The sequence below is a fragment of the Hippopotamus amphibius genome, chromosome 2, assembly GCF_030028045.1.
Source record: "Hippopotamus amphibius kiboko isolate mHipAmp2 chromosome 2, mHipAmp2.hap2, whole genome shotgun sequence".
In the NCBI taxonomy this organism is placed as follows: Eukaryota; Metazoa; Chordata; class Mammalia; order Artiodactyla; family Hippopotamidae; genus Hippopotamus; species Hippopotamus amphibius.
The window spans coordinates 173,540,308-173,551,239 of record NC_080187.1 but is presented as its reverse complement, the minus strand read 5'-3'; the positions used below and the strand labels follow the sequence as shown (position 1 = coordinate 173,551,239).

At 40.8% G+C, this 10,932-nt stretch overlaps 1 gene segment (V, D, J or C); it reads left to right on the top strand.

Moving 5' to 3' along the window:
• Positions 1-9,873: 9,873 nt before the first annotated feature.
• LOC130844585 (T cell receptor alpha variable 22-like) lies at positions 9,874-10,589 on the top strand. The segment is given in 2 exon segments: positions 9,874-9,969; positions 10,159-10,589. Coding segments are annotated over 2 exon segments (483 nt in total).
• The last annotated feature ends 343 nt before the right edge of the window (positions 10,590-10,932 follow it).

Here is a 10,932-nt window from a genome sequence, read left to right as displayed (position 1 = left end):
GGGGCTTTTTCTATCTCTTTCCAACTGGCACTCGAAAGCCAGGCCCAGAGGAGGCCCCGCTTTGTTCGTTGCAGGCACCAAGAGAGAGACTACAACAGTGGCTTCTCCCCCTTGCTTGTGACTCTGTAGTAGCGCCCTGCTACCATGACAGCCCAGTTTTCTGCAATAGGCATTCCCTGCTGCGGATTTCTTCCCTCATATCTCCTCAGTCCATCTTCCCACAGCCAACAGTGGTTCTCACCCTGGGCCAGTTCTCCAGTCCCCACTCTCCAGCTCCCATACCCCCTGTACTGCTGTGAACCCACATCTCAGTCCGGGACATGCAGGGCCGTGGTATGAACCCTCTGTGTGTTTCTCACTCTTTCCCATCTCAAGATTCTGAACAATCTTAATTAATGCTATCCCACACACTTAAATTTTCCCTGGACGTGTCCTATTTTTCCAAATATATTTTGAGCTCACAGGCAACAGAAAATATTGCTTTTATAATGTTCAGGTCTCCTAGGGAAATTCTAAGCACAAAATCACTGTTTAAACAAATATGTGCATGTTGAATCAAACCAATATTATTCCTGGACTGTGACACAGGCAAGATAGAACATAATTCTTATTTACTTTTAAATAACTTTATTGAGGTAAAATGGCATTCCATAAAATTCATCTATTTTAAATGTAGAGTTCAATGATTTTTAGTAAATAAGCTAGTTATGGAACTATTACATAAATCCAGTTTTAAACATATTCATCACCACAAAAAGATCCTTCATGCCCAGTTACAGTTAATCCCTTTTCCCATGCCTGGCCCCAGGCAACCACTGACCTACTTTATATCCCTTTAGGTTCCTTTTGTGAACATTTCATATAAATGAAATCATTCATTATGTGATCTCTTGTGTCTGGCTTCTTTTCCTTAACATAGTGTTTTTGAGATTCATTTATGTAGTAGCATACATTAGTATTTCACTCCTTTTTATTGCTGAATAGTAGTTCACTGCTAAATATACTATGTTTTCTTTATCCATTTGCTGACTGAAGGACATGTGGGTTGTTTCAATTTTTTGGCTATTAGTAAGAATAACCACAAAGCAGGCTCCCGATATTTTTTAAGTTTTAACATTTAAAACATTTATGAGCATCACACACGTAGGTGGCATGGCAGATTCCAAACACCACAGACTCCATGCCAGACAGATAAGTGTTCTAATTCTTACTATGCTACTTACCAGATGTTTGACCTTGAGTTAATTGCTCAATCTCTTTGAGCCCTAGTTTTCTTTTTTGTAAATTGGGAATAATAGTAACTCTATTACATGACTTTTGTATTAGAATAAGGGACATAAAGCAAATAATAATTTAGCACGAAGTATTTGTGCACATTTGTAATTTGGGGAATTTGAAATTTTTAAAAACTTTATTGAAATTTTATATAAAAAATTTCTAAGCAAAGTGCCATGGATTCCAGTCTCTCTCAAGTTGAAAAGAAGCAGTCTGCAATGAGGCACCCACTTCTGAAAGGTTGTCAGTTTTCTTTGTGTTGTGGACTCATGGGGGATGTCCTCAATGTTTGTGAAGTTAACCTCTAGAAAGCAGTGTTTGATCCCTCCTTTGAGCCACAGAAACTGATTCTAGGGTAGAAATGGTTGGTGGGTTTCTAGGACATATATGTGGTCTCATCTCTGATTGGCTGGGCAACCAGACGAAGAATCCTGTTTTCTGAAGCATAACATTCACAGATCTAGGATATAGAACGTTCCTCTATGAGGATATGTGGGCAGGATAAATAGAGAGGAACACTCTACCAGCCTCATTGCTGATCCTGTGACTTCATCTTGGCCATAAGTCCAGGGGCTGCTGGAGATATTCTGAACAGTATGTGGTGGTGATGGGGAAGGAGGCAGATGCAGTCAGGCACCTCTAGGTTCTACTTGGGAATGTGTGACAATGAACACTCTGTAGAGAGATCAGTTTCTATGCCTAATCCCATCTCTCTGAACAGTAGTGAGCAGCCTCTTGACTGTGGAACAGAGTCCTCCCTCTCTGTGGATTCAGGAAGGAGAGAGCACAAATTTCACCTGCAGTTTCCCTTCCAGCTCTTTTTATGCTTTACACTGGTACAGATGGGAACCGGCAAAAAGCCCCGAGAACCTTTTTGTAGTGACTTTAAGTGGGGGCAAAGGAGGAAGGGTGAGTAAGAGTCACTCTGAATACTAAGGAGGGTTACAGCTTCATGTACATCAAAGAATCCCAGCCCGAAGACTCAGCCACATACCTCTGTGCCTCCACACAATGCCCTTCAGGCCCCTGCAGCCCATGACCAAACCATGCCTGCTGCTGCTCTGGTACCAGCGTTGATGAAGAGCCATGTGTGTGGTAGAAAAGGCAAATTCAATGAATTACAGTGTTTTCAATAACCAGGGGGAAATGCAAACATAGATCAATAGGCATTCCAGTCACCATAGCTCCCTCAACTAACTGGACTGTTACTAAATATCACTCACCTCCACTCCCACCAGTTTATTATCCATATCATTGAGTTAGATTCCTTGCCTCTTCTTTTGCCATGGTTCCAAGTGAATTAGATAGTTAGTCAAAGCTACCTAAAATAGTCTTTTAGACTAGGATAATATTCACCCCTCACTGTTGTTACATCGTAGTTCACTGAAGGCATATTCTTCAACACAAAAAGAAAGAACAAAAAAGAGAACTGGTAAAGCAAATAATTTTTTTTATTGATTTCTCCTAGGTCTTCACAAAAGTCTTTCTTAAAGATACTTTGTAATGGTCTATATGGGAAAAGAATGTAAATAAGTGTGGATGTGTGTGTGTGTAACTGGGTCACTTTGCTGTATACCTGAAACTAATACAACATTGTAAATCAACTATACTCCAATAAAAAATTTTAAAAGATTTTGAACTTAATATACCTTCTTTTCCATAAGGTGGTTGACTTCTGAGTGCCCTATAAACTTACTCTCACGTGGCTCATTTCCAAGAGTAGTAGAGTGTATTACTTGTGAACTGTTTATTCTCTCACCTTTGCTATACTAACCTTTAGCCAGAATATATTTCCTATACTTCTCCACACTGTGGACTTCGTATGTGGTGATGTTACCAGCTTTGACCAATGGAGCATGAGTGGATAAGAAATATGGCATATCACAGCTAAAACTAAATATATCCACATGGTGTGTCTTCTTTTGTTTTTTCCCTGCACTTACCAGATAGCAGTTGTCCTTTCAGCTTTTATTCCATAATATAAAGCAGATGCACGGTCCACAATGAAAAGACAACTCATGGGAGCAGAACCGAATCCACCTGCACGCAGGAGCAGAGCCTCAGAGTGCTGGAACTGCAGCTGACCCACAACTATCATAACACGGACAACTCATTAAGCTTTGTTCTTGTGAGCCCCTGAGATTGTGAGGTTGTTTGTACTGAGCATTAACCTAGTCAAATTCCACTGGTATATGAAGTTATAGCAATTCTGTCTTCTAAATATTTCTCACATTCAACCACCTCATTTTAGTTGCCTTGTTACTATCCTCGTCCAGGTTCTCATGATTTCTCACCTACTTGGTTGGAATAACTTCTTAAATGTATCCCCTACCTATGAGCTCCTCCTACCTCTCCAATCTCTCCCTGAAGTTATCATTCTAAAATACACATCAGATTAGATTGCTATTTCAGGACCATCTATAGCTCCCCATAACTCAAAAGTAAAAATCAAGGTTTATGTGACCATCTACAGCATTGCTTCCACTCAATGTCCATCTTCATCCCCATCACTACCCCAAGATTTCAGAACATCAGCCGTACCAAATGAACTCACTCTAATATTTTCTTCTTATATATATTATTTCTGTTGCAAGTTGACAAAATCCTACTCAATCTTCAGGGCTCAGTTAATGTCATATTTACTTTTAAAAAGATTTTCCATGTTACATAAATTATATTTGTTTGTCCTCTCCCTCTTTTAGTGTTCTGTACATAGTGTTGCAATAGCACATATCTGCTATGTTATGAATATTTTTTGGTTTTTAACTCTTCACTAGCCCAAGTTCCTCAAGGATAGGGGAACTTCCATATTATTCTTTAATCCCAGCTATGATTACTGTCCCTGACATACAGGAAGCATTCAGTAGATGGGCCTACAGCTTAGTACAGTGTACTTTTAACAAGGGCACTGATGAATGAGAGCTGGTTTGTGAAGCTGGATTATGTAGGTGGGCTGGAAACCTTCCACTGTGGGAGCACTTGAAGGTACCTCAACTTCATTATGTCCCTCAAGCCAACCCATGGTTGTGTTTCCCACTCTTACAACTGTAAATTCTTACTTAAACCATAATCCCAGGAGGACCATGTGTCCCATCCAGCCATGTGTATCACACAGCCATACAGAAGTTTGCCTCCATATATTCATGGTTTTTAACTTCAATTGTAAGTGAAATAGTGCATGAAAATCTTTTATGTTTCTATAATATACCATTTCTATACTTTACAATATCTCCTTTGACTCTACTCTCCTAAAATATAACCTACCTCCTTTTGATGAGTCATGGTGAATGACCACAAAGACAATTCACATTGAAACTGAAGGTGGGGTCTGGCTGCTCCCCACTGAAAAGCCAATAAAGAGGCAAGGCTGGTGGAAAGGAAAATTTGCTTTATTGTGGATGCCTGCAACCAGGGAGCAGGAGAGGGAGTACGGTGAGAGGGGAGGGACTCCTGTCCAAAGGCCAACTCTCCCCCGCTGACTCTCAGTGGCCAAGAGGTTTTATAGACAGAGGGAGGGGGCTACATGTAAAAACAGCACAGTCAGCTCTGACAGTCATCTTGAAATTGGTCGCATGGTGGTCTGACCAGCGTCATCTTGATTGTTTTAAGTATAGTTACTCTTCAGTTCTAGGGTTCGTTTGTTCTCATTTCTTGATTCCAATTCCCAGAATTGTGGCAGCTTATATCATGGCTACAATCTGGTCATCACATAGTTAACTTCTTTCACCTGGTGGGGGTCACAGTATCTCTAAGACAGCTCACAGGATATGGTTCAGAATATTATCTATAGCCCTTGAGAAGGAACTAAAGGTCCTTGACTTTGCTTAATAACTAAACTATTATTATTATGTCCTGTTTGACTGCTTTTCTTTGCTTTCGCATTTTCTCACTTCTCTGAATAAACTTATTCTTTGACTAAAGTTTTTCCACACACATAAGGCAGGCTAAGGACATAGAGGGCAAGGACCATAGGGTCCTGCTTCATTTCAATATAGTTAAATGAATGTTCTTCAACTTTCCGCATCCCATAAAACGTTCCTGCTTTTACACATATAATTCACCTTCCTTTGCCTAATAATAAAAAAGGTATCTCTCTTACATTTATTTATTTATTTACCGCATTGGGTCCTCATTGCTGCACGCGAGCGTTCTCTAGTTGCAGCGATCAGGGGCTACTCTTCCTTGCAGTGCACGGGCTTCTTATTGTGGTGGCTTCTCTTGTTGCAGAGCATGGGCTCTAGGTGCATGGGCTTCTGTAATTGCAGCACATGGGCTCAGTAGCTGCAGCTTGAGGGCTCTACAACGCAGGCTCAGTAGTTGTGGCGCAGGGGCTTAGTTGCTCCGCGACATATGGGATCTTCTCGGCCCAGGGATCGAACTCATGTCCCCTCCATTGGCAGGCGGATTCTTAACCACTGCACCACCAGGGAAGCCCCAAGTATCTCTCCTACTTTTAAATAGTGTGCCTCTGTCCAAACGCTTCACCCACTCCATTCTCTGTGACTTCTCTGGCACCTCAGCCCACTGATCATCCAAGCTCTATGGTCTGAGTTTTCAGGACGTTCTAGCTACTTATTCCTTCCTATCACTAAAAATATTTAAACTTTCCCATCCTAAAAAATATTTCATATTCCCCCAAACTCATGCATGCCTCTCCTGTAACCAATCTATTTTTTACTTCCTGTGCCTTTATTGTAGCACACTTTAACAAGTCTCAATTATATAACTGCTTACACTCTGGCACCTCTTTTTCACTCCATGCATTTTGTATTTTGTCGCAACCCTTCCTAAAATCTGTTTTCTCAGAAATCACCAATGATCTCTTTATTATGAAATCCAAAAGACATTTTTAATCTCTTTCATCTAGACAAGTGTTTCTCAAATTTTAGTGTGCACGTGAATCTTGTTAAAATGCAGATTCTGGCTCAGGAAGTCTGGGTAGAGCTTGAGGTTCTGCATTCCCGGTAGCTCCCAGTGATGCAGGTGCTACTCACCTGCATACCACATTCAGAGAACCCACTTTCTGCAGTGCTTGCCACTCCTTTTGGGACCTTTGTGTCCCTGGCACTCTGCACCCCAACTTTAAAATTCAACTTCTGGGAGATCCTTCACAGTGTCCTTTTTATACTCTTCTTCTTCGACCATCCCATATCAAGAGCATTCCTACTGCTTAGGCCCCCTTTTCTTCTCAGTCTGTATACCATCCTTTGAAAATTTCATCTGCTCATACAGCTTCAATTCTCATTTAAGCAGTCTGAGTAGAGTAGATGGAAGACTGGGCTGTGGAGTTAGATCTAGATTCTACTCCCTGCTCTGTCACTTAAAAATACTGTGGTCTTGTGTAATTTAACTTAACTCCTTTGAAGCCAGGTTTACTCATTTGTAAAATGGGGAGTAAGTGAAGTAACCCAATAGGTTGTTATATTAAATAATCTATTCTTTATAAAGCATTTAGCTGATTAATCCAGATTTAATGTGAGGTTAATGAAGCTTAAGATTCAGTGTCCCTTACTTAAACAAGTTATCTCCAAGATCCCAAGAAGAACACTAGCCATGTGTTCACATGGTTATACATTTTATAAATTTTTCAAAAAGTAGGATATCTTAACCTTGCTTGCTAAACCCCAACTTCCCCTCTATTATGGCTGTACTCTTGTCAGGTGGTCACAGAGTAGCCACAAGCTTATTTGGGATTTACAAAAGTGAATTTGAATTAAGGAAACATTTAATTTGGATTTAATGGGATTTATTAATATGGCTCACAGTCACTTCAGTATATATTTAAGTGTTTGTCAGCAAGATCTCACAGACTAAATGTCAGAGACAGGTTTCAAACAAAAATTTGTTTGACACTAATGCTAATTACCTTACGTTACATGGTACTGCTCTTCCTTTGGTGATGACCCATTAACAAGTCTTTGTTTCCAAAAGGCATGATAGTCTATTGTCAGAACTTCCAGTGCTTACAATCATATACCACCTCCCTAACTGGGTCCAATATATTTTTGTAGTTTTATTGCACACTGTTGCCATACCTGTGCGCTCCACTCTATACAAACTGGATTCCTTACCGCTGGAGGATGAGTTTGCTTATGTTCTTCCCTTGGTATGAAAATGGCCTTGCCCAATCGTATTTATTAACATTTATATCAACTGCTTGCTGGTTGGTCACAATCTTTTTACATTTATGGGACTAACGTGACACTCATAGTACATCTGTCCAATGAGGGCTTTAACAACTATGGTAGGTAGAATTTTAAGATGGTACCAAGATTTCTGACCCATGATGTACATGCCCTATTTAATCTCCTCCCCTTGAGTGTAGGCAGGACCTAGAAGATGATGGATGTCCCTCCTGTGACTAAGTTATAGTATATGGCAAACATGAAGGAAATTTGCCGATGTAATTAAAGTCCCTAAACAGTTTGATCTTGAGTGAATCGAAAGGGAGATTGTCTTTTGTGGAACTAATCTAATCAGGTGGCCTCTTTAAAAAAGGGCTTAAGCTTTTCTTGAGATGAGAGAGATCCTCCTAAGCTTGAGGAAGCAAGCTGCCATGAGGGTTACAGCTACAAGGCAATGAATTCTGCCAACAACCACATGAGTTTGGAAGAGGACTCTAAGCCTCAAATAAGACCACAGTGTTAGTTGACTCCATGACTGCAGACTTGTGAGATCCAGCTTAGCTGTGCCCTGACTTCTGACCTACAGAAACTGAGATAAATGGATGTTGTTCTGAGTCACAAAAAGTTCATTGTAATTTGTTACACAGCAATAGGAAACTTATACAGGCTTAATAAATTTGTTAATGAGTGTCAACAGTTGATAGTATTCAAGATTCCTTATGGCATAAAAAAACTTGGAATGTAATGAAATCGAGCAGCACATAGTAACTTGATAGGCAGTTCCCAAAATTTGATTATAATCCTAAAAATTTGCATGCATGACCAAAATGCTCTGTGAATTTTTTAAAAAAGCAAATTTTGATCAATGATGCTAGGAATGAAGACCAAATTATCTTTCTTTTCTCTACATAGTAAGCATTACAAATTTACTGCCATATAAAGAAACAAGTAAAAAGTGTGGAGACGAAAAGCATAGAAACAAAAAGTGTTATAGAAATGTGTCAGGGAAATAAGTACTAAAATATGGTGTAATTTTCTAGATTTACGCTGTATGTGGTGTTTGTTTTCTAAAATTTATAATTTGTTGAGATTTTATTTCTTAGTGTAAAAATTATTTTGTATCCAATTATTTTGCATTCTTTTAAAAAGCCCAATTTTATAAGTTTCAAGGCCTACAAAACATAAATTCTCCTCTGTACATAATTATAATATTTTGAAATTCAACCATACAAGGCCTGGAAGGAGGTGAGGAAAGTTCACAAAAATTGTGAACTTCTCCTTAGTTCTCTATTTGGCCCCTGGAGGGCACTGTTGTGTAAATAGGAAAAGATCAGAATAAGCTCACAAAAACCTCCCTTTCCTATACTTTAAAGAGCTCTTCTGACAACATTTTTTTACACAGTGACATGTAAAGCATCTCAGATGCCAGAGGCAGGCAGTTTTGTTAAGACAGCCTCCCTTAACACCCCCTGCAAACTCCATCGGAAGAAGAAATCTAAATCCTTTGTCATTCCTCTTCAACCTCAGAGCAACCTGGGTTCAAGTCCCCCAGTCATCAGACTTTTGTTTGTTGGGAATCACCCAGCAAGGAGCTTATTGCTGTCTTCACAGATCTGCCATGACCTTGGTGTTCACCTTGATACGGTTAAGGTGCTCCTGTTCCTGAGTGAGTACTGTTCCGTTTTACTCCCTTGTCTACACATGGAACAATGTTCTGGTTTGACTTTGAATAGAGACTTTTTTGTTTTAGTTGAGTTCATTGATACATCATTGATGTTTCAGAAGGAACAGGAGCCCAATCAGTGACCCAGCCCCACAGCCACATCACTGTCTCTGAAGAAGCCCCTCTGGAGCTGAGGCACAACTATTCATCTTCTGTTTGACTGAATCTCTTCTGGTACGTGCAGTACCCCAACCAAGGACTCCAGCTTCTTCAGAAGTATACGTCTGGAAACAGCCTTCCTTCAGGCATACAAGGTTTTGAAACCAAATTTAGGAGGAGTGAGAACTCCTTCCACCTGAGGAAAGCATTAGCCCATTGAAGTCACTTGGCCAAGTACAAGTACTTCTGTGCTCTAAGTGACACAGCGATTAGGACTGCAGGAGGAGCAGACCACAAACCTCCTGAGACCTGGTAGCTTAAAAGGCTCAGGGTCTCAGCCTATGTTATTTTCAGAAAGTTGGCATGTTCTATTAAGGCAAATGATAAAGAGAATACAGAGTCTTGGAAATGTTTTGTTTCTATGAGCATCTTAGATTTTTTTCTTTTCCCTCTCTTTTCTTTTTTTTATTTTTCATTTTGCAAGGGAAAGACTTTTTTTCTTAAGTTAAGCCATTCTCAGTGGGGTTGAGGCCAGAGGGTGGGGTTTCCCGTCAGTGTCACCTGGGCAGGGTTTGTTGGGTGAGCTGATTGGCTGCAGGGGCAGGAACAGTTCTAGACAAGTGATGATACTCATTGCCCAGGGGTTTAGCTATGTATCTTAAGGTGAAAATTCCCCAGCAGCAAGACAAGGCGTCATGAAGAGGCTAGTAGGCACCGTGCTGGGACTTTTGTTTGCCCAGGTTTGCCGTGAGTTGGGGCTGCCCCGCAAGGGAATCTGAAGGATTGAGCATCTGCTATACAGTTGAGGGAGGGCGGGGCAGGAGCTGACAAGTCCTGCACACTTTCTATTCTTCTCATCATCCACAGGGGCACTTTTAGGGATCTGTCAGAATTACAGTGACCCTCACCTGTGGCTGTTTCTCTGTTTCTCATCAGGTGTGCAAGGGGTGAATGTGGAGCAGAGTCCCCCAGCCCTGAGTCTCCAGGAGGGAGCCAGCTCCATGCTGTGGTGTAATTTTTCCACCTCCTCACAGAATGTGCATTGGTATCGTCAGAACCCTGAGGGCCGCCTCATCCACCTGTTTTCCATTCCTTCAGGGACAAGGCAGAATGGAAGATTAAATGCCACGACAGCCCCTAAAGAACGCCGCAGCTCATTGTACATTTCCTCTTCCCAGACCACAGACTCAGCCACTTACTTCTGTGCTGTGCAGCACGGTGCTTCCCAGGCACCTGCAGCCTGTGTACGAACCCTCAGCGGGGCTCAGCCCCTCCTCCAGCCACAATCACACCATGAGGCCACCACATGGCATTTGCATCACTTATTATTCCTTATGGGTAGAGTTTTAACCACATACACTTTTTGACCCTGTGGATTTGGGGTTTGGTCTTTATTTTACCTTCTCAATCTATATCTCCTTTTGCACTAGAGCCTCTAACTTATAACTAGGAGAGTAGCTGATAAGAGGACAGAATTAAAATAAATATTTAACCACAGTATGTTAGACTCCAAAATGGTAAAAAGTGAAAGGAACTAAAAGAAGACAAAAATAACTCCAATAAAGATGTTATCCACCTTAGCTGGGCATCTCAAGAAAGTTCAAGTCCGCATCACCATGATGTGTCCCAAAAGGCTATTGCAAATACTCCCATCCCATCCTACTATTGTGGCAGGGCAAGCAAAAAATATTTGCTCAATGTTCATATATG